The 27,706-nt window shown below is 34.7% G+C and overlaps 2 protein-coding genes across 3 annotated transcripts; both read left to right on the plus strand.

Annotated features, from left to right (window-relative positions):
- Nucleotides 1-1,485: 1,485 nt before the first annotated feature.
- Nucleotides 1,486-7,386, plus strand: LOC125656133 (uncharacterized). Its single transcript, XM_056144617.1, has 6 exons — nt 1,486-1,558; nt 4,971-5,071; nt 5,341-5,576; nt 5,919-6,063; nt 6,204-6,347; nt 6,642-7,386. Exons 2-6 carry the CDS (start codon nt 4,984-4,986, stop codon nt 6,863-6,865), a joined length of 837 nt encoding a protein of 278 aa, XP_056000592.1. The 5' UTR covers nt 1,486-1,558; nt 4,971-4,983; the 3' UTR covers nt 6,866-7,386.
- A 5,121-nt stretch (nt 7,387-12,507) lies between these two features.
- On the plus strand, nt 12,508-24,271 carry LOC125656129 (uncharacterized). Of its 2 annotated transcripts, none has more exons than XM_048886715.2 (6): nt 12,508-12,574; nt 17,911-18,019; nt 20,088-20,320; nt 20,942-21,083; nt 21,189-21,332; nt 21,789-24,271. In XM_048886715.2, exons 2-6 carry the CDS (start codon nt 17,941-17,943, stop codon nt 22,004-22,006), a joined length of 816 nt encoding a protein of 271 aa, XP_048742672.1. In that variant the 5' UTR covers nt 12,508-12,574; nt 17,911-17,940; the 3' UTR covers nt 22,007-24,271. The 2 variants fall into 2 exon arrangements, with proteins under 2 accessions (XP_048742672.1, XP_056000593.1); XM_056144618.1 differs by having other exon boundaries at nt 12,525-12,574; nt 13,944-18,019.
- Nucleotides 24,272-27,706: the final 3,435 nt, after the last annotated feature.

The raw sequence follows: 27,706 nt of genomic DNA on the forward strand, positions 1-27,706 counted from the left end.
GACTCTTGTTTATATATCTAGTACATCATTTTTTGTCATAAAAGTGGAAACCACTGTGTGTTGTTTCCTAGTACAATGTACCTAAAATTGTGAATTCTCATATAAATATAAACAGTATAGGGCAAAATATATATCGATAGCTAAAAGACACTAAGTATGTCTTCGAAAAAAGCTTTGATTGAGCTCGATAATCGCGAAAGCTATTTCCGTAAAAAAAAAAAAAAAAAAAAAAAAAAAAAAACCACCCCCGAAAACGAGCGATAAAGGGGCAACATGGTGAGAGGGAAGGGGTGGTAGGGGAGAAAAAGGTTTAATGGGGAAGTTTTTATGCTTCGATTTTTTTTAACTCCTTTCCTTTTTCACCAATAATTTGCATCAAACTGATTGCACCGAATATACATATGTATTCGATGTCACTCCCATTATGTTTTGACAGACAATTTACAAATACAGAAAATAATTAAAGAATACACTTGCAATATCGATCGCGTAAGCCTATTATATTATATGTATCATAACCGTTGAATACTTAACAATGGGGAAATACATATCTTGTCGCGGTGGTTAGAGATTTCACCCCGCATGCGGAAGGTCGGGGTTCAAATTCCGGCTGTGACAGACCCAAATCTTTAAAACAGTTAGTGACAGTTCCATCGACAAATGCTCGGCGTCAGGTGTGAATGTCACGGCTCATCGGAGATTACATTAAAAACGGATGTCCCATGTCACAGTAGGCGTGGGACGCCGAAGAACCCTCGCTCTCAATGGCCGTAAGCGCCGAGCCCTTCACCGGTATTGGTTGTGTCTCCATTTGGGTGAATATGAATTGTGAGATTGATTACTGAGTTGTCTTCACTTTTCCATACTAAATACCTGATATATACATTTATTGTAGAGGTCAACGCTAAGGAAAGATTGCCACCATTATATACGAATGATTATTCGGGGTTTAACGCCGTTTTAGAAATATTTCCACCATTTTACGACGGATCATTATTTACGATATTGCACAGTCCGCTTCTGTAATGAGATATTTATGTATTTGAATCCTTCTCTCACAGCTGACCGAGCTCGAGTTCGCTAACGATGGCTGTCTCGCATAGATGGAGGACGCTCTAGATAACGGTATGTTACTTGTTGGTCATTGATATATCAGAATATAACAATTAATTACTGAATATTAATCAACTGTAGGTACGTGACCTGTCGCTTATAAAAAATTTGATTTTGAAAGGTATGTAAATTGGGAAGGAGTTGAATATGAATTGTGGTTGTGCCACCTAAAACACCTAAAAGCACTTAAATGAAATGAGGAAAGTTTTCTATGGGCGGAGGCTGCAGTCCAGTGATCTGGTTTTTCAAATTATGTCAATGGATTTCTTATTTTGAAATGACGGCGAGTATAAGATGCATCATTATTGGCAGTCAGTTGATCTCGTATCGATTAAATGGATGTGATGCCCAACGTAGCTAGGTAATTATGATGTACATTGCTTCACGTACACACGCACATTCGGCTTACAGTAAGCTTTTTTACAGAGGAGAATGACTTGTACAGGTAGGGAGGAAGAATCTTAGAATGTTATTGTTGTTTATTAGTCAAAAGCAAATACAGTTTATAGGCATATTATACAATGTAATAAATCTAATGTTACATGTACATATTAGCAAACTCAAAGAGTACAGCGGTTTTAAAAAAAAACTACCCGAAATTCCGATTTCTTACGACGACAATTGCTATCAAGATCATTGAACCCTGGTCCAGGGGCTCTGTCGCTAGCGCGGGTTAATGACTTATCTATACCAAAAAACGATAAAAACATAATAAAGAAAACGGACGCGTTCACATTTCCTTATGGCATACTACAAAACCTGTCCTGGTCCAAATGGCCTGGACTGGCCTAAAAAATTGTCAATCTCCAATTTTGGCCTCTAATTTGGCTCCAACCTCAAATTTGGCCTTTGAAAATGTTTTTGGCATCCACCAAAAAGGATTTTTTTTTCAGAATTGTGAATTTTATTGATTTATTAATGGTTTCAGTTTTTCTAAGTTATAGCAGATGCATGTAAATGATATGTTTCTGTTGGTTTGTAAATATACATATTGAAATAAACATTTACTACCAACGATCTGATTGATTATTTATTGATCAGTTTGTTGATAAAATTATCTTCTTTCCCCTTCTTAAATTATGTACTAGTACGTACATACACCAAACAAGTATACACCATTGACAAAATGATTGGTGTATGGTTTTGTATTTTCAGAATTATCATTGATTTAATTAATTGATATATTATTGGTTTTAGTTTTTCAAAGTTGTAGAAAATAATATATTTCTGATGGTTTTTTAATGTGCACATTGAAACTTCCAAAGTTTATATTGCGTTTCCAAAATGTGCATATTGACAGCATTCTCCTTTTACCAATGATTCACTTCACTTACTTCATATTGAATGATTGTGTTAATATTTATAATAGTTAAAATTCAATTCCTGAATGTTCAGCAATAATAGATTAAAACAAATGCACCTAACTGACGGCACTGACATCTCGCTCCACCTTCTGTTGTTCTAATATGGAACTCTCTAGCTTTTGTCTCTGTATAAGTATTAACCCAAACTTCCACCAGAGTTCGTTTGCTCACGTAGATGACATAATGAGGCCTCGACGGGGAGTGTAGTATTAACTTTGTTCCCTTATCATTGACTAACATCCTGTCTGTGGGAACTTAGTATATGCTCACTACATAAAGCATTTGTAAGCAATGATTTATTCAGCCTTCCCATACCTTTTCAATGCTATTACATTCATTCAATAAATTCATTTGAAATAATTAGATGGGGTTCATTTTTTTTTTGGTGTGTAACAATTGCATTATAGCTTAATAACATCACCATAGAGTGTTGTGTTGGTATTATACTGCCGTCACTCTCATTGATAAGAGCAATTATGTTTGATATATGTTGGCAGCTAGGAATTTCTAAATATTAAATACTACACAATGCAGATGAGAAAGTTTACGATGTTCATACTTTTACTCATTTGTGTTAAAATCATTTCGAACAATCTAAAAATGAGTTAGAAATCAAACCTGAAGCATTATCGAATAATTGATGATATTCTATTCAGTGTATTGCAATATGAGATCATTTACAATATAATTTTGATACAGAGTTCTACTGCAAGGTTCTGGAGGGAAGTCAAGGTTGAGGTTAATGAATGATGTGTGGGATTTAATTTTTTTAACAAAATTTCACATATGCTTATAGCATGGGAATTTGTATCTTTTTAAACGTAAAAGAAAATCATTCTATCAATAAACTGATCAATAGATATTTTCAATAAAATCAATCAGATTGGTTGTAGTAAATGATTATTATAATGTGCATATCTACAAAAAAAAAAGAAAAAAAAAGGACATATTCATCTGCTGATTTTGATTGGAACATATTTTATTGTTTAAATATACAAAGGGATTGATTACAAGTTAAGCAACGTAACAAACCTCTCCTCTCTCTATCTGCTGTAACTTTGAAAAAATAACACCAATGACAAATCAGTGTAATGCAATACCAGAACATATACAATCTAATTTTGATACAGAGTTCTGTAACATAACACAACTAAAACCAACCACAATTCTGATTAAATAATCGTTTTTGCTTGATGCCAAAACAAATCTAAGAGGCCAATTTTGAGGCCAGGTCAAAATTTGGGTTTGAGTAAAATTAGAGGACAAAATTTGGGTCAGATCAACTTTGAGACCAGGCTAGGCCAATTGGAGCAGACCAGGCTTTATAGTATGCCTTTCCTCATGTTGCATATTGAATAACGACATATGTCAGGAAACTATTGACACAAAAATCGATAAAGTAGACCTTCTCATCAATGTATTTTACAGGCAAGTGCACTGACTACAACATGCACCAGTCAAGACTTTAGCATGTAATTGTGGTGTAGGATTAAACTTTTAACGGAACAATTAGGGTCGAGCACGGGTTCTGTAACTTAGGACGCTATCTTTCTACACAACTGACACACTGCAGCCTCGTTGATTATGAAAAGCAACTTAAATAAAACACAATGCATATGCCTGCCAAACAGCTATAAAATACAATCAGGCCGATTGGAATTCTTTTTTATTGATTCGCGAACTCTGCATTCCTTTAATGAATAAACTGCACGCATATGTAATGTGTAGTTCTGGTGTGATTTGTTAGCAAAGCAATGTGGAGTCATTGTGTAACAGAGTATGTGATTGTATATTTCGTTATATCAAGTCGTCTTTCTGATGTCATTTATTCTTCATTATTATCATTATCCATATTTTCGATAAACCAATGCATAGAACTACATTTACTCTGAATGGAGCTCTGGGCTACCTTGTCACAGGCCACGCGGTCATTAGGAGAGAAAATGAGATACAGTCATTTGACGTTAACTCTAGAAGATTGTACCTGCATTTGGTATATTTCTAAAGGGCACATAAACAGCAGTTAACTTTTAACTAATTATAACTGCCCAAATAAGAAATATTGAAGTGGATTTCTGGAAATTCTATCGAAATTTAATCCGATTAGTCCCGTTGGGATCCGGGTCAGAATAAGTCCTCAGTAACCCTTGCTTGTCGTAAAAGGCGACTAAATGGGGCGGTCCTTCGGATGAGACCGCGAAAACCGAGGTCCCGTGTCACAGCAGGTGTTGCAAGATAAAGACCCCTCCCTGCTCAAAGGCCATAAGCGCCGAGCATAGGCCTAAATTTCGCAACCCTTCACCGGCAATGGTGGCGTCTCCATATGAATGAAATATTCTCGAGAGGGACGCCAAACAATATTCAATCAACTGATCCGGTCAAAAAGAAGCACCCCTACCCTCCCCCCAAATAATAAAAACAAACTAATGCCCCCTACCTCCAAGAAAACAAACCAATCAAACAACGATACTACAATCTCTTTTTCACTCGCAGGTCAGGAAGACAAATGATGGTTTCCATTAAAGCAACTATCAGATCTGCATTGTTTACCATTATATATTTGGCTAGAGTGTTCGTGGAAGGCACTAAAACCTGTAAGTTTTCTTTATCTCATCACTATAAAGATAATTGATATATTTTCTTCATGTTATTCTTTGCAGTGGATCTACTAAATTACAAGGACGATTGATTGTTTCCTTAATGTGTATGTCTGCCTTAATTTTTACTTCAGACTCAATTTCATTATGAAAATATTTAAGTTTGAATATATTCTGAATGCTAGTGTGATATTGCTACATGTATCTTGTCATGTCTTGTCTTGTCATCTTGTCATATCACATGTATATAATGAAATATTTTGAAGATGAATTTGGAAAGGACTGTTCGGTTTCATTTGCCAAAGTGAACGAGGATCGTCACCTTTACGTTGAATACAATGGGGAAAACGTTGGTTGGTGGTGCGATGATTTCTCATTTAATGGAAAAGCAGACGAAATAATGGATGAATACGAAGTTTGTGTTAAACCGCTATATTTCAGCGACCCAGACTGCGCTGTGCAGTTGGAATACACTACTACATACGGGGGTGTAACCTTACAGGTATGTTTTGCGTTGGTTCATCATTACATTGCATCAACTGGTAACATTGTTGAACTATTGTGCTTGGATTCGAAATACTACAGGATATTGGAAATCCCACGTGACAATCTGTTTCCGGTTATGGTACATGTATACACTGCTAACTTTGTAGCGTTTGCAGTATGACCAAGAATGACTTCACTCTATCTGCTTACATTAATTACATTTTAGAAAGAAAGATCTTTTTAGAGTAATTTATTGCGATATGCACAGTTTTCAAGTGTACGAGTGCAGAATTAATATCGATTTTACTTTCTAGAAAGTGCTGCGTAAATTTAATGATACGTATTGATATTTTTGCAGAGTGTAACATGTTTAAAGAATTACAACACAGAATACTGTGGCCCTCAAGATGAATTTTTATATATAAATTTCAAAAAACGCAGTGGGATATCTACATCAAATGCTGGTTTTAAGTTACTTGTTACCGGCAAAAAAGTGTTCGACTGTAAGTGTACCTTCTTTTTTTTTTATACATTAAAGACAATCGTAGTTTTGAAGTTTGAAATTTTAGCAACTTAATAGCCATATTTTATTATTGTGGAAATTTTCAGTAACAAATACTATTAATGAAATTTTACAAAACAGATGGGGCTTTTGTTGGTGCTATCGCCGGTGGTGTGATTGGAGGCCTAATTTTGATCTCCATGGGGATAGGTCTTGTATGTTGCTGTGCTTGCAAGAGAAAACCAACACAGGGGCGGGTGTTAAACCCAAATCAACCAAATCAGAGTCAGTATAATTTGTTAAAGGTGAACAATTTCCTTAGAATTTGTACAGGATAATTGTTCTAACCAGATTTGCATATCTATCCCAGCAATATTGTGTTTACGTGCATTGTTTAATCCCTTACCTCAAGATATTTAGTACATGATGTGTATGTAGAAAATATTGACATTTTGGTGTCTTGTTTTCAGGAAAATGAATATAATCACATCCTATTACAACGTTTTAAATGTAGTTTAGTTACTTCATAACAGCTGCTTATATGAGGAGAAATTAAAATTCTGCCTTGGTTTTTTGTAGCTCCAATGATAAACCAACCAGTATATCCACAGGCAGCATACCAGTACCCTGTTCAACCGACGGGAAACAGTGTCGGTCTATACCCGACAGCAAACTACGCAACTCAATATTCAGCGGGGTATAATACACAACCTCCTCTCCAATCCCAGCAGGCAGGTGGCTGGCAACCGGCAGAACATCCAGCATCCGCCCCTCCACCTAACTATGTTGAATTGGACAAATGATCCAGTTTCCATGTGATTAAGCCATCTTACCTGCAGTTGTTGGCTGTTATAAAGAAGATGTGATTGCAATACTTGACAACCTAAATCTTCAGAATTATTTACATGTACTTGCATTCCTTTGAGCATTTTATATTGTTAGAGCTGCGATATCCTATTTGGGAATCTAAAAATATAATTACAAGCTAATGGATATCAACACACACCCCGGATCCAATGACATTTTTAGTAAACAGTATATGAAATGACGAATGTGCATTGTAAATAAATTTCAAAACCGCAAAACAAATATTTCGTTAATCGACATTAGAATATTCAATTTCATTTTCAAAACCTTACCCTTCCGAGGAGTAAAAGACGTCGTACGTAAATATTAAATGATGTTCTTATTAGGGTGTTGGGCATATACCCCATCTGATATCTATAAATTTGCATAGTATTTCTTTATATTTGGAATGTGTTTGCAGACAGAAATGGAATAAACTGTGCATTGAACAAGTAACAAAATAAATGATAATCATTTATCTTTTTCTATCTATATCAATGTATGAAGGAACTTGCAGAGTGAAGAAAATCCGCGATGACAGTAATTCCCTTGTGAAAAGGGTGAAGCTTAAAGAAATAGGTCATGCAATTTTTCTCATTCGAACGTTTGTCATTTCACAGAAAAGAAAACGCGGGAAAATATAGCATCCGGTAAATAGTTTCGAGACTACTTCCCTAGAGTGAGATAGTTCAGACACAGCTTGCGTTATCTAGAAGAAATATCAAATTTATTCACCTAACATTTATATAGCAAAAATATTCTGAGGTATAATAACAAAATCTATTCACCTAAGAAGAAATAAAATCATGTTTTCCGAGGTCAACGCTCCCTCACTATCATGTAATATGATATTGTTTATTATACCGAAACAAAGGATTACAGAACTGTCTTTGAAACTCGGATTTACTCATTTTGAATGTACAGTAGTACGACATGAATGAGTTCTCAAAATAGTCAACCGCAATAACACCTGAAATATTCTAAGCGCCTGTTTTGTATCAATAACAGAAAATTCACTTACCAAATGTTAGTACTTCGTGTTATGACCTCGGGTACGTAGCACACTGCGAATTCTCCTTGGAAGAGTGTTATAAAGACTCCGAATATAATGTAAAGGGACGACACTCCAAATATGGACAACTCTCTCCAGGTCATTGGCATTTCGGATCTCATTTGTCCGTCTCTGTACCCGAAGGTTTAACACTTTCCAGACATTTTCAATAATGTTAATGTCTGGACTCTGTAGAGGCCGTGGAAGCGTACTGATATTATTGCCCTGCTTCCACTGATTAGAGCGCATAGATACATATGTACGTGGGAAGGAGCATTGTCCTCTTGAAAGATCCAGCGGCGATTTGTAAAGTGCCGCGCAACATTAACTGGCCAGAGACATTCATCAAGAACGTTAATATATCTATCGCTGTTCATGTTTCCAATCACAGCTTTTAAAATTCCAACACCATAGTACGATATACAACCCCAAAACATAATAGAAGCTCGACATTGCGTCTTTCTGTCACAATGTAATCCTAAACATTTGGGGCGTAATCTTTCATCTGGTTTCCTCCAAAATATAAATTTTATTATCCCGACCAAGTTCAATTTTAGTCTCATCACTGAAAATGATGGAAGACCAGTGGTTATCAACTGTGCAGTGTAATTTTTGCTGACAAAATCTAGTCTTTTTCTCCCGATTCTCACGCGATATTGTTATTTTCTTGTTTATAGCCGTCTTCGAATAATCGTCTACTCACAGTTCTGGTTGATACATTGCATCCTGTCCGTGCATTGAATCTGCTTGTAACATCTTTTAGAGTTGTTTTTTTATGCTACGAAAGAGGATTCTATCAATACGCGGTGTCGTTTTTCTCCTGCTTCCACCTCGAGGTAAGTTTTCTATGTTGCCCCTTTCTTTCACACGCATCAGAAATTTCTGAACTGTTCTGCTGTTTATCTCCGTTATTTCCTTAATTTCATAGCTCGAAAATCCATTATTTGACATTTGTACAATGATATCTTTCTGCTTTCGTGTCAATTCCCTGCCTTGCGGTGCCATTTTGCTATGCAGACGATATTTGTTTATTAAAGGGGGATAATTCAAAATCTCAATGAAACGAAAGTAGAGAAGAACTACAAAAATACCGAGAACACTTTTTTATTCAAGATAACAACGAATAATATCTTGTATCTCATTCTGTAATACGCAGGACACATGCGAAAGTTTACAACGTCAGCCATTTTGCGAACTCATTTATGTCTCACTACTGTAGCTGAGCTTGCCCTAACGGTAGCATCCCACCGGCAACGTATTGTGATGAACAAGTAACAAAATAGAGTGATAGGATAACCATTCCTGATGTTTCCTGTCGTCCTGAATGCTGATTGCTTGCGTGGTCTGTGTATAAACTACAATGACAGGTTATCTAACTGTTTATCAGAAACCCCGCGAATAAACAAATTCCTTTTTATGCGTTACGAAGTATGAGAGTTCACTTGCACGTGAAATGACTCTGACGCGTGACGTCTCAATAAATTACGTTTACCTTGATGTAAAGTTTATACATGTATAAAAGGCACAAAACTCCAAGAAAGGATGAAATATGGAAGGAAAATAATTATGGTCTTTTATATGAAAGGTATAGTTTTGACTGCACGGAAATTATGATTTGATTTTAAATACACGAAGGTTTCTAAATAATTTATTTTATATAGTATTTTTTTAAATACATTTAATGGAAACCTCTTGCGCTTGTACATGCACAATGGTCTTAATGACGTGGCCGAATTTGTAAGTTTTCTTGTTTAGATATTGAAAGAATCAGATATTGCATTGTGACGTTATGTGAGGCGTTTACAGGACAGTCATCTGCCCCTTACAAAGATATCATGTGACGTAACCAAAGCTCAAAGTCCTCTATTCGAGGCTTCAGACCATGAAACCTATGCTGGACAGACGGACTCATTTGTTTGTTAATTTGTCGACACCTATAGTAGGTTGCTATGACAATACCTTTTTGTTCACTTGATACCTCAAGGTGAATATCGTCAGTATAGTTCATTCACGTAGCAAAGCGTCCCGGTATGGCGCAAACACTACAACTGTATCAGCTAATTTTTTTTTACATTAAGTTTTTATTTATGATCGTGTGGAGTGTTTTCTATCATGGTGTCCAGGAAAGAAGGGATGTTGGTCAACAAGTAACTGGATGTGGCACTGTTGGCTGTACGGGAGTAGTTGTGCTTTAGATCGTAATAAGGAAAACATGTATACACAAGTCTGATGTCTTCCCAGGGGTCCTCATGTATACCAGCTCAAATATTAACCCTGAAAAGACCGGAACTGATATAGAACAGAATGAAATAACGATTGTTTCAAACATATATTGCAGGGCGTTTAATGAACTTAGTTATGTACTGCAGCATGTGATATCGTCGATGTATATCACACTTAATTATATGTATTCCATTTATTATTTTTTGTATTGTTGTCAGTTTTGTTTCATATGCGCAGAACAAGAAATGAATTTAGCTAATGAAGACGATGACGCCAAATCAAAACATGTCAATGAAAAAAGTCAATATGACGAACAACGACCAATTTAATAATTCCTATAAAGAATTTAAAACTAAGAGTACGAAAAACACGGACCAACCAGAGGTGTTATAAGGTGCCTAGGAGGAGTAAGCACTTTCTATTGACCGGTCACACTCGTTGTAAGTCCGCTACCTCAATCAGGTAGACAAAGTAATCCGTAGTAAAAATTAGTATTTAAAGACTGGCTTAACATTTGATATGAAATACGTCAGACAACATTCGATCTAGAATGACAGGTTGTATTTGTAGATAAGGTCATTATAATGACCATAGCATTTACGAGATAATGACTGTAATCGACTGTTGAATATCCATTACATCAAGTTATTTGTCAGTAGTTTGCCTTGATTTAAAAATTGATCATACGGGGAACATGCTTTCGCGTATCGAGTCAGTTGAGAGATGTTAATATTGTTTAACGTCCCTCTCGAGAATCTTTCACTCATATGGAGACGTCACCATTGCCGGAGAAGGGCTCCAGAATTTAGGCCTATGCTCGGCGCTCACCACCTTTGAGCAGGGAGGGATCTACAGGTATATCGTGCCACACCTGTTGTGACACGGGACCTCGGTTTTTACGGTCTCATCCGAAGGACCGCTCCATTTAGTCACTTCTTACAACAAGCAAGGGGTACTGAGGACCTATTCTAACCCGGATCCCCACGGGATCAGTTGAGAGACAAACAGAATATTTACTAGTTGGCGATAGTGGAATATTACAACATGAAGATGGAGATTTGAATACGGATAAGTCATCCCCTTTCGCATAAAGTTGAGTTGTTAGTTTGCCGTTAACGTCAATATTGAGGAAAATATCCAAATATGAAGCTGATGTGGAGGACTGTGGTATCGTTAATTTCGAGTGCACGTTGATTTATCGTATTGACTTGCATGCATGAACGGAAGTGGGCATTGTTAATTATAGATAAAACGTCGTCGATATCTTGCTTAAGCCACAGCAAGGGATTTTCCCCTCGCAACTAAAAGCTTTTAAATACAATCAATGCTGCCTCATAAGAATATGAATACAGGTCAGCCAATGAAGGAGTACAATTTGCGCCCATAGCGTATGTGAATGCATGGGTAAGCAAATTCTACAGTACGGGCAACATTTACATCTGATCAGACTTCATGGAAATCAACTTATAAATGTGAGTAAATTTACTTTTGATGCATTTTTAACAACACTCAACAAACCCCAATATTCATCTCCAAAGTGACGGATCTAATAGTAGATACGATTTCAAATAAATAAGGATATAAAAAGCACTAAAAATTACCAACGACACAAACAACAGTGAATTGTCCAATTTTCGGGACGACTTCTTCCTTCTTCAGGACGACATAATATTTACACGGAAATGAAAACTGAATAAAAAATGCAAACTAAAACTAAAGTACAAAGGTTGATAACAAACAAAACATCCACATAATGAAATGATCAAGTCTAATAGGGTACAATAACAACGTCTGATAAGACCCAGCGTCAAGACTGAACAGAACTCATTAAAACTGACGCCAGATAGAGTCAAAACAAAGAATTCTTCTATATATATATATATATATATATATAGGCTAAAAATATATCACCATTTTCTAAAAAAAAAAAAAAGAAAAAAAAAAAAGAGTCGAAACTGGCCAAAAAGGTATCATTATTTTCTGAAGAAAAAAAAAAAAACATTCATCATGTCGTATATAAAAGAGAGCAGTGACCTTCTCCCGTGTCACTAATATGAAATGATATTTTAAGTGACATTTGAACAAAGAATGAGAAATATATGACTACATCATAAGGATATATTCATCTTCTTCTCTATCTTTGAAATGTTTAAAATGCATCCATTGTTCTAGAAAGTACTGTCCTACACACAATTTGCAAGTACATTTGAACGCATTGCAAAACTTACATTTACATACCGCACATTATGTGTAAAATTTACACCTATTACTAAATGGGCGTATGTGAACGGGATTTGTTGATGTTTCTTTACACTTAAATATTTTTGTTGACAAGTGTGGGTAGCCATACATTTCTTTCTGCTGACTCCACGGGTGTTTATATTACCAGAAGGTATGATACTCATATATGTCGTGAATTCTAGTATTAATGTTACACAATAATTCACTTTTATGTCAGAACTGCGTAATTATAGTCTACCATGTAATATAAAGCAAATGATAAACAATTAAAAATCGATCATTCATTCAGCTGTGTATTCCATATTCGGGTTAAATTTCAGCACACTCTAGATGTGCAGTACGTAGTCAAATGCGAGATACAACTTGTATACAAACAGCGATATATTAAGATTAGGTACCAATTTTGTTTTCATTGTCAGTCAATATAGCCTTATCTATATGAATTTGATTAAACCTAAATCACTATTTTTTCTGTTTGTCATCTCTTTTGTAAACGTTGATCATAAAAGCTGTGTTTATATTCATTGAGTTTATGAGGGAAAGTCCTAAATACCTGTAAATCATAGATTGAAGCATCTTGAACTGATCATAAGTGTTTTGAATGAAAATATGATGACATTAGTAAATAATGATCATCAATATATTTACATTTTAATGGGAAAATATATGTATATTTATATTCGAAATGCATCACTGATTAATTACAGTTTATGACAACAAGGAGTTTTAGTCTAATAAATCGTAATGTAACACTGATTTTTATCTCTGAATTAACAGAGATCTTACAATATTATAATTTTTTAATAAGGAGAAGATCGATCAGTGTCTTGTGCACTAATGTAATTTTTACGACCTATGTGTAAATTGAAACCACATAGGGTTGTAAGGGTTAAAAAGAGATCAAAGTTAATATCTCATTTTTTGAATATGAATATTCATAAGCAGTAAAATTCACGCTCAAAGCATTCTCAAATATAATTACATGAAAAATAATTTCTTAAGCCATTTTCAAACCTTCAGATTGATATATTCAATAAATATGAATATTCATAGATCCACTAAGACAGAAAGCGCACGAATAAAGCATTACCATATATAAAAATCTCTCAAGCATTTTAAAACCTCTATATTAAAAAAAAAACCACCCACCTCTGATTTAACGCTTTAAGAGCTTGTCTACGAGAAAACCATGCAAAATGTGATGGAAGCGAGGTTGTCGGATCAACTACATATTTTGAGTGTAATAAAGTAGATCAATATCAAAGACTTTGGCATATTTTTTTTCGGGGGTGTAGTCACTGGATAGGGATTTGCAGCCATGTTCTGACAAAAGGGTAAAATTATGTATATTTTACCCTTTCTTTTTAAACATTCTAACAGGTTATTGAAAATGGATTTTTAAAAATTGACACAGTTTGTAAAACAACGGGATATACATATTCATATTGTTTAGTGGGACTCTAAAATTTTACTTCCGTTTAAGTGCACATTTCGCAATACCATCTGATTCATTTTTATAGTGCACTCAAGATAGAAGTGATACTGGAGCCATGCACGACACGGGTTTTATTCCAGTGTGCTGTAATGAGAATGATAAGTATACGAGAATATATAGACCGTGAAAATAACCTCTACATTGCAAAATATTTGTTCATGAATTAAAACAGCTGCACCATTTTAAAATTGCAGATGGATATTGTTTCATGGGGACTTTTTTCCAGAACATTCAAATATACTAGCATATGTACATATATCATACTTAGATAGATGGATGAATGGATAGATAGATAGATAGACACATTGTAGATAGATGGATGGATATATGATATGGTTTCGCAAGTGTTGAGTTCAACCCAGGGTAATAGTGGAAGTGGGTGTCCGGCATGCATAGTGAATTCCTCTATGCTTTATATTCAATATCACTTCTCTTAGGGCATTCATGTTTATTTACAGTGTAAGAGTTAATTGTAATCTCTGATAGATTATTTCATATATGGAACCTGTAGCTCTGTGCATATATGATGCTCTAAACTTTATGTTTGCACCCTATTTCCATTTTCAATGGCCACGTAACGTGGGGCAACGTAGCGAGAATCCTATCGTCGCCGAAAGCAAGTTTGCCTAGGTGATCGAGCGGTTTAGCGCGCTGGACACACGTTGCTAGGTGTAGCTCGAGTCGTAGTGGTGTGTGTGCGGCATGTAACTACGAGGGTGAGTCAATAAGTGACCAGGCTATTCCATTTCCGATTGACCGAGACTGGTCACGATTTTCATGCTTTGTTTCAATACATGTTTTATACCTGGGTACAAAATTGCACTTGTATCGAGTTATTCTTTAATAAGATATTGAATGTCAAACATGGCTAGTGATGCAAAGGCATGTTTTTCATCTAAAATTGAGTACCATGCTATAATTCGGTACTTGTATTTAAAAGGTAAAACAGGCAAGGAAATACACGGCAAGTTAACCGATGTATGTGGGTCTCCTGCACCATCTTATGCTCAGGTTAAATTCTGGGTAGGGAAATTCAAACGCTGTAAAACGTCTTTAGAAGATGAAGCCAGGTCTGGACGCCCATTGGATGCCACCAACGATTGATTGAATATTGTTTAACGTCCCTCTCGAGAATATTTTATGCAGGTGAAGGGCTGCAAATTTAGGCCTGTGCTCGACGCCTATGGTCTTTGAGCAGGGATGGATCTTTATCGTGCCACACCTGCTGTAACACGGGGCCACGGTTTCTGCGGTCGCATCTGCATAACCGCCCCATTTAGTTGCTTCTTACGACAAGCAAGGGGTACTGAGGACCTATTCTAACCCGGATCCCGCCACCGACAAAGAAATGTGATAGGCGAAATAGCGCAGGCATTAGGCATTGCATGTGGTAGCGTTTCAACAATCTTACATGATCGTTTCGGTATGCACAAGCTAACAGCCCGTTGGGTACCCAAATCCCTTAGCGATGAGCAAATGGCACCTAGAGCATCAGTATGCAGCGCCTTGTTAAAGCGTTTTAGGTCAAAAGATTATTTTCGTTTGCGTCTGGTGACTGTAGATGAGACTTGGGTTCATTATTATGAGCCAGAGAATAAAGCCCAGAGTTGCCAATATTTTGAGCCTGGGTCTCCGAGGCCAAAGAAGTTCAAGACGCAACCATCTGCTGGCAAGGTGATGGTCACAGTATCGATACAGAACGATAGATTGAACATATTTGCAAAAAAATACGAAATACTACATGAAAATCAAGCAGGATTCAGAAAACAATATTCAACTACCGATCATTTATTTTCAATATACACTTTATCGGAATTACTGAAATTGAAAACGAAAAAGCTTTATTGTGCATTCATCGATTTTGAAAAAAGCATTTGACAATGTATGGCGGAAAGGTCTATGGTACAAACTTTGTGCAAATAATATCAATGGACACATGTATAATGTTATTACAAATATGTACAATCATATCAAATCAAGAATAGTACATGGTGATGAGATTTCAAATTTTTTTGATTGTGAAAATGGTGTTAGACAAGGGGAAAATTTGTCTTCATTCTTATTTTCAATATATTTAAATGACATGCAAGACTTTTTTCAGCACAATATTGTTGATGTTTTACCCATGATATCTGAAATGTTTGAACAGCATTTGAATTTGTACTTTAGATTGTTTGCATTATTATATGCCAATGACACTGTCTTGTCTTGATAGCTGAATCTGCAGAACAAATACAGGTCCAAATTAATCATTTTTATAAATATTGCGAAAAATGGAATTTAAAGATAAACGTTAACAAAACAAAAAATTTAATAATCAGTAAGGGTAATCCAAAACGGCATCAAACTTATGTTTGTGGCGACAAAAACATTGAAATTGTTGACGACATTAACTACCTGGGTATCTTATTTAGCACATCAGAATCATTCAAAAAAGCCAAACAAAAACAAGTAGAAAACGCCAATAAAGCAGTTTATGAGATTCCTGAAAAAGGACGTTTACATAACCTATCAATACAGTCAGATTTATTTGAAAAAATTGTTCAACCCATCTTATTATACGGCTGTGAGATGTGGGAATTTTCAAATAATGCAATTATAGAAAGAGTCCACCTTAAATTTTGTAAATTATTATTGAAATTAAAACAATCTACCCCCAACTGCATGGTGTACGGTGAACTTTGCCGACATCCCATACACATACAAATACAAACGCGTATTATCTCATTTTGGCACAAAATTGCACTTAGTAAAAAAACAAAAATAGCGAATCTCCTGTTAAAACTGGGTAATAATGTTACAGACCAATACGCGAAAGAGATTGCTTGGTTCAAGAACGTGTCAAATATCCTTAACAATTGCGGACTTTCTAACATTTGGCAAAATCCAAACTGGCTCAAGTCAAAAGTAAAACTTATTTTACTCGATCAATTCAAGTAAAAGTGGAATTCTGACATCAAAACGCTATCAAAAACTATAAACTATAGAATGTACAAGGATGAATTAAAATTTGAAAAATATTTGGATATCCTACCCAGAAAAGATGCTATAACCTTTTGTAAATTTCGAACCTGTAATCATCATTTACCTATTGAAAGTGGACGCTGGCGAAACGAGCCCCGAGAAACAAGACATTGTAATAAATGTGAAATTAAATGAAGTTGGTGATTAATTCCACTACCTGTTTAATTGCAAATCTCTGAATGATATAAGAAAACAATGTTTATCACTAAAACAAATACGTTTTAAAAACATCATCACTTTTAAAAATATAATGAATTCAAACAAGCAATCTTTTCTAAGAAAATTGTGTTCCTTTATAAAAAAAATATTAATAATCTCTGCTCCCCGACCCAATGACTACTCGAATCTAAAATTGCATATGTTACCTATCTCCATACTCACACATACCTTCAAACATTTAATGATATATTACCATCACTTTTATATAAGATATATGTACTAAATCTCTGTATACAATTGTTTAATTGTGATGAGAAATAAATTCAATTCAATTCAGTATTTTTGGACGCAAAAGGGGTTATTATGTTGGACTTTTTACCCAAGAGAAGTACAATAACTGGAGTGTACTATGCAAACTTGCTAGACCAGCTGAGAAGCACTATCCGTGAAAAATGCCGTGGTAAACTCTTTAAAGGTGTTTTGATGCAACAGTACAACGTGGAAGTCCACACTTGCAAAGTTGCAATTGATGCTGTAGAGCGAAACGGGTATGAATTAATACCACACCCTGCCTATTTGCCTGACCTAGCTCCTAACGACTTCCTGTTCAAAAACTTGAAAAAGGATATCCGTAAACGTCATTTCCGGTCTGACGAAGAGGTCGTGACGGCAGTTTAGGAGTGGGCCAATGGGAAGGACCCTGACTTTTTCAGTTCAGAAATAAGTTAGGCTGGTAACTTATTGACTCGCCCTCATATCTATGTAATTACGTAAACTAATACTGTCATATCTAAAATTCTAAATTGCAGATCTAGATTTGGTTGAAGAGACAGAAGACGATGAAATTTTCAAGATGGGTAGAATATTCATTTATTGCAATTTCATATTTTGCGGAAGCATTTGGGGACACCGAAACATGTAAGTATTACGTAAGCAGTTTGTCAATGCACTTTGCGGTTGGTATTTTAGAAAACACGTTTCTTTACTTGTTAGAAAAATGAAAAAAAAATATGGATTGCAGCACAGAGAAAAATTCCAAACTTTAAATAGCGCTTATTTACTATGAAGAAAAATTGCATGTTACCTCATTATTCTTTGAAGAAAAATATTTAATAGCACTTTTTGAACCGACAGATCAGACGCACAATTTAGTGTTCAAAACATTTCAAATGGTTTAAAATAGATGTAACAGCACATGATTTCGAAAAAATGGCGTATTTTGAGACGACGTTTATGTATAATAAGGTAGGAAACAGAGTTTTTCATTTGTAGTACTTTCAATTTATGAATTCTTGCTACATGTCTACAGAAGAAAAAATCTTTTTGTGGCCTTGAACTCCACATTAAAATGCATCAACAACGTTGCATCTATTACCAATATTAATTTTCATGCACATGTTAATTCGATCCTCCTGGGCGCCTGACCCCACCTCTGGTGTGCCCAGGTGTCCGTGTTTGCCCAACTATCTACTTTGTATTGCTTGTTGGAGTTATGGGATTGATCGCTGTACGTTATCTTCACCTTTCATGTATAACCCAACTCGAAATAAAGTACACTGCAAAGTATTCCAGCTGTGCTTTATACATGTATTTGGATATTTTATTGAACATTGACGGTAACGACAAATTACCAACTCAATTTTAAGACAGACAGGATGACGTCGATATTGCATTTATCTGGATACCAGTGAACATCCACATTCTCATTGCTGTTTTTCAAACGCAGAAGTGATTTCAAATAAGAGAGATTATTCTACATTTTGTCTAATTGATTGTTGAAGGAGTAAGTTCACATAGACACTTGATCCCAGCTCTAGTGTGTCAAGGGTTCCGTGGTTGTCCTTCTCTTAATTATGTAGTCTTTGTGGAAATTGTGAGATTTATCACTGTTCGTTATCTTCACCTTTTCATGTGCAAAAAGCGCTGTAAGTCAAAAGCAGATTCTCAAATATTCTAAAGAACTTTTAGTAAAGAAATAACAAAGCCCTTAAAACATTAACAGTTGAGTATAAATCATATGACTTTTTAACGCCTTTCACCACATTTCCTCATGATCAATGAAATACTAGGCTTTTCGACATCATAGACAGCTTCCTCTTCAATAAAAATGGAAGTTAGAAATACTCATGATCTAGTCATCAAAAATATCTTCGTTACCATCACTCTGATTCTTCACACAAGAACAATGAAGTTGGTATCAAAGCGAAGATCGTTCACATCGTCTGTGAGCCATCTATCCTGATAAACGGAGTAATCCATAGTCAAAGTTGGCACGTAAAGAATGGCCTAACAGTTGGTGTAAACACGTCAAACATCATTCGACCTAGTACAGGTTGCACTTGTTACGGTCGTTAAAACGAAAGGCTAAATATCATATGCAGGTGTTAATGATATATTACTATATCTATATGGGAAGGTGACGATGAAGAATCTAATCGTATCCCTTTTGTTATAAAGTTGTCAGTTTACCATTAAAGTCTGTATTCAGTAAAAGATCCAAATATGAAATGATGTGGAAGACTCTGTATTGACATTTCTTTCGAGGTCACTGGGATGTATCGTATGAATAGATTAAGCGACATATGAATAAATGTTAATATTGTTACTATTGTCAAGTTGAAGGCTTTAGCAAGATAATTTTCCTCTCATTTTCAAGCTTGTCAATAAATTGCGCCTCGTAAAACTATAAAAACAATGAATGTAAAATGTATATTAGATGACAAGGCTCGTATTGAAAATGTAGCAGTGGTGGAACATGGTATAATGCATATTCGTCCATAGCTCTGAACAGAAAAATTACTCTAGAAAATAGGATGTGTCAAATATCTACCCCACCTCCTGCTTGTTTATTGATTTCAAGCTATTAATATTTGTTTCAAATGTGGAGAATAAAGAGTATTGGTGATTAAAGAAAGTATTCTAATTATAGATTATCATTATTGCGTACAACTGTCTTGTATAATTATTTTTCATGAATATTTTTAAGATGAATTTGGAGAAGACTGCTCAGTTGTGTTGAAAGCTGTTAATGAGGATCGTCAAATTTACGTTGAATACAACGGAAAGGAAGTTCTATCGCACTGTGCTGACTACTCATTTACAGGAAGAGATGACTCTTTTGATGAATATGAAGTCTGCGTTACACCTTTGGCATTTACAGATCCAAATTGCGCCATACAATTAAAGTATAAATCTTCATATTACGGTGAAACATTGCAGGTAATATCAATGAATCTATTACTTGTTTGCTCTAGATATTGCGCTTAAAGATATCACATCTTGATGTACCTTTCATCTATAATTTGTAAAGATGGTAGTTTTTGGGATATCGTTTTCTTCCTGGCTTTCTTGTTAGCAAATTTAAGATGCTTTTAAAGAAAAATTTATGTTTGTCTTCGTGTTGTAATTTTGGGATGGTCTAACTTTTCAAAACTTGTTTTAAAGGAACAATATTGAACAACAGTTCTACAAAGAATCCTGCAATATTTAGAAAATAATCAATTTATCTCTTTTGATGTTTGTTTATTAATGTGAATATAGCGGCCGAAAACAAAAGATTTTTCCTCAAGTCGGACAATGACCTAGTTCATCAAAATTAGACTATATTATAGTAGAGCACTTGTTTTGAAATACGTAAAAATAATTGGATCTTTTTATATATGTTTGTAAATGGTATTTTATTCTTGATCTTCGAAATATTTCTCATTATGCAATAGAGGGTCTTGATATTTCCATATATAATTGGCCGACTTTATTTGATATAAAATCATGATTGAAAAGTGTTCTCGTTTCATTTGAAAGTTATCACATGCAGTATACACCTATTGTTTTCCTTTGCAGAACGTGACCTGTTCAGCAAATTACAACAAAAAATACTGTGGGTCCCAGGATGAATACCTCTATATAATTTTTGAGAGTCGCAATGGAAACTACTCGCCCGCCAAATTTAAGCTACTTGTCACAGCTAACAAAGTTTTGGACTGTACGTTTTTCTTGACTAAAAATTATGTTTTCGAACAATGAACATATTGGTTTGAATAAAGTTATTATCTATCTATCTACAATGTATCTATCTCTTTATTAACAGATGGCGCTTTAGTTGGGGCTATCATCGGTGGTGTAATTGGTGGTATTGTTTTGATCACATTGTTGACTGGACTAGTTTGCTGGTGTGTGTGCAAAAAAAAGCCCATACAAGGACAGGTGTTAAACCCAAGTCAAACAAATCAAGGTTAGTATGAGCAATAATTTTTAAAAAAGATTCACTGGCAAATATTAACCACCGTAATATAATCTTATCCTTTATTTTTCTTCAGCAATTCACGACTTCTTCATTATCAAAATACGTACCGGTATCAGACATAAATGCTTTTGATAATTTCAGATATCTTTAAATACTGCCTTTAAACAATTCATCGCTTTAGTTATACATAGCTCTTATCTTTAGACGAATTTGACTCAAGTTTTTTGGCACTCTGTTTTCCTCTAAAATAGCTCTTACAAGTTTATTGTTATTTTGGATTTCAAACATTTCGGTTGAGCATCACTTAAGAGACATTATTTGTCGAAATGCGCATCTGGTGCATCAAAATTGGTACCGTATAAGTTTTACATTATATCTGACTATCATTAACTGCCATTGTTAACTGTCTATGTTCAACCACTACTTTGCCCTGACTTTCTTTAGCTTCGATGGGAAACCAAGCAGGATATCCACAGGCATCATATACTATACAACCGACGGGTAACAGTGTTGGTCTATACCCGACAGCAAACTACGCCACTCAGTATTCAACAGGGTATAATACACAACCTCCTTTCCAATCCCAGCAAGCAGGTGGCTGGCAACCGACAGAAAACCAACCATCCGCCCCTCCACCTAGCTATACTGAAGTGAACAAGTGATTAAGTTTTCTGTGATACGTTTTTGAACATCTCAATCCAGTACCAGGTTTCTCCTGTCTTGATATATAGAATTTGATTTGGAATATAAGGAAAATTGAGTTGAATGTTTCTGGCATTTCAAATCTCGGTTTCTGTGAACTCTTCACAAATAGCTTATAAATCTATATATTGTCTGTTATTTCCTTACTGTTATATAGCTGTGATGGATTGTAAAAGAGAGGGAACGAATTTCAATCACACCGTGGAATGCTTAAGATATAATTTTTATATCTTAACATAATGGGTAATTATGCTTGGATGAATGCAATAAACAAAATACTGTTTAAGTAGCACTGTGCCATATTCTAAAAATAATGTACGTATCTGTATTCTGTATATTTTTTATATATATGATGGGGGTTTCTTAATTACGTGATCATTACATCTATATATTTTTCATTTGCCATATCAATGTGTACAGTAATTGAGATATAATATCTTAATATGAAGAATTGGCTAAGTTTGCACATGAATTCCAATTAATAAGTTTAAACGCTTTCTTTACTTTTTTCAGGGAATATTTTTGATCACCTTATTGAGTATTTTCCCCTGCATATTGTGTATTTTTTATTATCCCTTTGAGATGTAATATTACGGGTTTTTCGTTCAGTAGACACCCACTCATTTGAATGCCTCTGTGACGTCATTTTAGTATACAGGTTTGGTATGTAAATGGATGCCATATTCCTGATGGAATTGTAGAAACGGGTTTTCTTTGATATACCAAACTCATGCTACTGTTAGAGAGAATAGAGTCTGTAGACCTTTCATTTATTGTTGATGATGATGCATACTATTTGTAGCCTTTCATTAATTGTTGATGACGATGCATACTATGTGTAGCCTTTCATTAATTGTTGATGACTATGCATACTATGTGTAGCCTTTCATTAATTGCTGATGACGATGAATACTATATGTAGCCTTTCATTAGTTGTTGATGATGATGCACACTATGTGTAGCCTATCATTAATTGTTGATAATGATGCATAATATGTGTAGCCTTTCATTAATTGTTGATGATGATGCATACTATGTGTAGCCTTTCATTAATTGTTGATGATGATGCGTACTATGTGTAGCCTTGGAACTTGAAAGTCCTATGTTATACACTTTTTGATTTACAACTCACGAAACATTGTTTTTTCTAAAGAGTGATAGAAATATTCAACATTTAACTAGGTGGTTTAAATACCAAATCCAGAAAAGCTAGAAGATATTTACTTCTATAGGGAAATCATTATAACTGTCCAATTGCATTTGATTCATGTTGCTCTCTTTGCGTTAAAAAGTCAAGTGATATAGCACTATTTCATGTTGATTTGATAAGCCATAATATGAAAAGCTTCCATACATACGTGCATATATCAAAGGGATGAATATAAATTTTTTATGGATAATGAATAAATAAACGCAAAACATATCATAGAGGAGGTTGGTTGAATGTATTTTGTTTAGCGTCCCGCTCAAGAATGTTTCACTCATATGGAGACGTCACCATTGGTGGTGAAGGGCTGCATAATTTAGGCATATGTAACAATGGGAATTATGTATTTGATTTGTGATTTAAAAATGAGATTCATATTTTCAGGACACTCTTGCAAATCAATCGCAGTTACATTAGATACAAACATATCATCCAGAGATAATTAGCTATCTTACGTGAACTGGTACTGTTGGCCTTTGGATTGAATCTCAGAAATTGAAAGACTTCATCAATTTGCGTAACAAACCCTTCATTTAAAATTCCGTTGATGAATCTCAAACAGAATATGATATACGATCTGCGAATGAATCATGCAGTGATCCTGGCATAAAAACGAGAGAGGTCTTTCATGTGGAATTTTACTGCCAAATTTCAATTAGTATATAAAATGTTGTGAAACCATTTCTTAACATTTTTGACCTGGTGACCATTCTTTACCTCCAAAATAATTGGCGCAATTAGTCTGAGTGACTCTCCAAGTAAAGGTCTGTTGCTAAGGCATGAACTTCTCTTATAACAAAATAATAAAACCATGTGACGTGTTCTTTTTTGGTTTTTTAAAGTTTTTACATTTACATCATGTCTGTTACTTTCTTATTTTTAGCGGGTCAGTGTACTGTTGTCCATCATATGGTCATTGTTTATATTTACATAGAAGAGACAATTCATGATTGTTAGCGATATTAAGTGTTTCATAATTTTTTAATTATTTGTTAAATAAATGATATTTTCAATTATACATGGCGATTTGTATCTTCACTGCGGTATAAAAAGATGAGCTTAAGCTCTTTGATAAGTATAATTAGCCTGTTTCCCATAATGTCCCGCAAATGAAAGCAAGGCGGGTGCTGTTTAGTGATTTCGTACAGTAAACGACTTCAAAGATGGTGGGATACCTGGAGAATAAGGAGCATGGTGTAATTGTGTGCATCACGTCCTTACTTACTATGTCACTTTCGATTTTATATCATTTAATAAATTGTCAAAGTCTCAGAAAAGAAGTAAAAGCAGAATAAATTGTGTCGCTACATTTTTATCATCATTTGACAGAACAATAGTGGCGGTGATAATGTATCTGCCCAGGTAACAAACACCGTATCACTTGTTTACAAAGGTTGTGCATTAGGTGAATCAGGTTGAATCTCCTCGTTCCGTGCTGATCACCCTGTTGGTGTCATTTCTTAATTATGTGCTAAGAAAAGCTGAAATTCATGTATATAGCAGATCTGACTTATTTGGTAAAAAAGAAAACATGCAATCCAGCATGTACTTAAAAGCCCGATTTATCATATATCTATTTTTCTTTTTGACTACTTTTGTATTGCAATGTTTTGGGATTTTGATTACGGATTGTTCCTGATCAATATAGAGGGTTCACGGCAGGTGTGACCGGTCAACAGAGGGTGATTACGCCTGCTAGATACATAGTCTGTTTCCCTGAAGCATGCTATTAAGCACCTATCCACCTCTAGTGTGTTTAATTAATATATCTATACTTAAAATTTTTAATTAAAAAAGAATTAGAATTAGAATTATATTGAAATGTGATTTATGCTCACCCAAATAGAAAAGACAACATCAAAATACCTGCTTTAGTTCTACATGGATGTGTCATAACACTTATTTCAATCCAATTGCAATTAAAGTACTTCTTAATTTAAAATATCAGATATAATAGATTTATTGATTTTAATGAAAATGCCAAAATATTCATTATCATGATCAAATTAGAAAAATAAAGATTACATGTATATGGTAACTCTATTATTATTATTATCATTATTACGGATGTGGAATTTATATGATTTGTACTTAAGCTGCATACATAAAGGCAGGATGAGACCACAGTAGCAGACATATTGTCATCATTTATGCACTGCTTCGTCATGCTTTGGAAGAAGTTATATCCCAGCGCTTTAAAAAATGTGAAAATGCCTTATATTGATTTTTGAACCAAAGAACTTGTTTAATCATTGTGAACACAAATTACGAAATGAGATGTTTGTGTTGCTATTAGGTTAGATCATGTACAAAAAAACGCTAGAGGAAACCATGGTAGCAAATAGATTGCGCTCTTCACGTAATCCCTTGTCAGCCCTATGAAACACGTACTCTGAACTGTTTGTATTTGAGCATCTGTCACGCCCTGATTTTATACAAAACAGAATGTACATATTTGTCATATCAATTTGATTATTCCAACCAAGGAGGAAAACGCAGAACATGTGGGTTATATTTCAAGTGCATGCAGAAGATTGGTTATTTTTCATTTCTTAACAGTGTTAATTTTGCATTATATATATACATGTATATATATATATATATATATATATATATATATATATATATATATATATAAAAGCACTGAAAAGGCCACAACACTGTTGGTTATTCAAAACTCAAATTTTCGACGCAACCCGCGTCTTTATCAAGAGACATATATTACATTTAAGGAATGACTTTAATTCTGGGGCAAGTTATACGAGTATAACCTGGTTTGGGTCAGTTTACGCTTTATAATCCGCGAAGCGAAGCGTATTATAAAAAAGCGTAAACTGACCCAAACCAGGTTATACTCGTATAACTTGCCCCAGAATTAAAGTCATTCCTTATAATTTAATGCAAGAGACAAAGATGCTAATCTTCGTTTATCAAAATGTACATAAACTCGGAAAAATACAAGTCAACTGAGCCGCGCAATGATTCACTTAGCAACGACGAAGCTAGCTGTTCACAAAGGTCGCCATCTTTAATCTTAGTTCTACGGAGGCTAACCATTTATCAAAATATTGCATCGAAAGTGAAGTTTGTCATGATAGAAAATATGTGTAGACTATGCATGCATTGCGTATTTCGCTGCCCTTTAGAGATAGAGATCGGCTTTAAAGTCGCACATATCCGACAGATTGAGAAAATACGGGAAATTGCATTGTTTTTAAAATAAAAGGGGGGGGGGTGATAATAAGAAAAAAATGTATTGACCTTGAAGACTAGTATATCATTAATATATCATCTTGAGACCTCTAAACTATGGTAAAGCATTATCCTAAATCAACATAAGTTCGGATTCGCATAGCTCTTTATGTTGCGATATCAGAATTTCTAGAATGCGGCTTTAATTTGTCTGACCTTGAAAAATATATTACCTTGAAAAATAATACTGAATCTTTTTCCTTAGACGTCTCTCCCATTCACCTATTCGATTGTTGATTTTAATGCTAGATATGTGTCTTTTGATTGACCTTGTTTGTTGTTTAATCGTGTTCTTCTGGCAATCATTATTTTTCGCTGTTCACCATATCCGAATCATCAATGGTACGGACTACCAAATATTGTTTTGAACTTAATCACTCCATATCATTATCTTCCCACCATTTTATTCCATAATCACATTGTTTTGTAAGTTTTCCCTCTAAATATATCTGATTTCTGTAATTTTCAAGAATAATTCTATTTTCATCCCGATCCGACCATGGTACAAACTCTCTAAACCATAGTCAGTAAACACGCTTTACAACGAAACCACCACCATTTTTATCACTCAGTACAACAGTGTATCACTCTTGTCACCAATGTAGTTTATCGATACTTGTCGTTTTTGTGTGTTATTTGTTTATGTAATATATGTCTCTTGATAAAGACGCGGGTTGCGTCGAAAATTTGAGTTTTAAATAACCAACAGTGTCATGACCTTTTCAGTGCTTTTATAAATTTCTTTACTGGCCTTGTATCTTCTCAGATCCGACACTTTAAGAAAGTAGGGTGTTGTTGGGTTTTTGTGCTTTTATTCACACACACACACACACACACACACACACACACACACACACATATATATATATAATATGAAAAGAAAACACAGAAATCCTCCGTAAAGCTTTAACGCTTTCATTACATCTTCAGAAGCTTTACAAAAATGTATACATAGCAGTATCATAGTAACAGTGATTATGACGTCAAAGTAAGCGGAACGTTAAATGTCTATATTGTGACGTCATGGATAATGTACAACAATGATCTGGAAAAAGTACGGGAAAATCATAGGCAATTAAAAAAGACTATTAAGTTTTGGCTTTAGAATACCAATAAAATGTTTTTCTTTTCCCCGTCTCTGAATAGCACTGGCACATCTGAGTTTATAAAATGGGAAAATGTTAAATCGTTTTTTACCACA

This window comes from Ostrea edulis, chromosome 7, assembly GCF_947568905.1.
Source record: "Ostrea edulis chromosome 7, xbOstEdul1.1, whole genome shotgun sequence".
In the NCBI taxonomy this organism is placed as follows: Eukaryota; Metazoa; Mollusca; class Bivalvia; order Ostreida; family Ostreidae; genus Ostrea; species Ostrea edulis.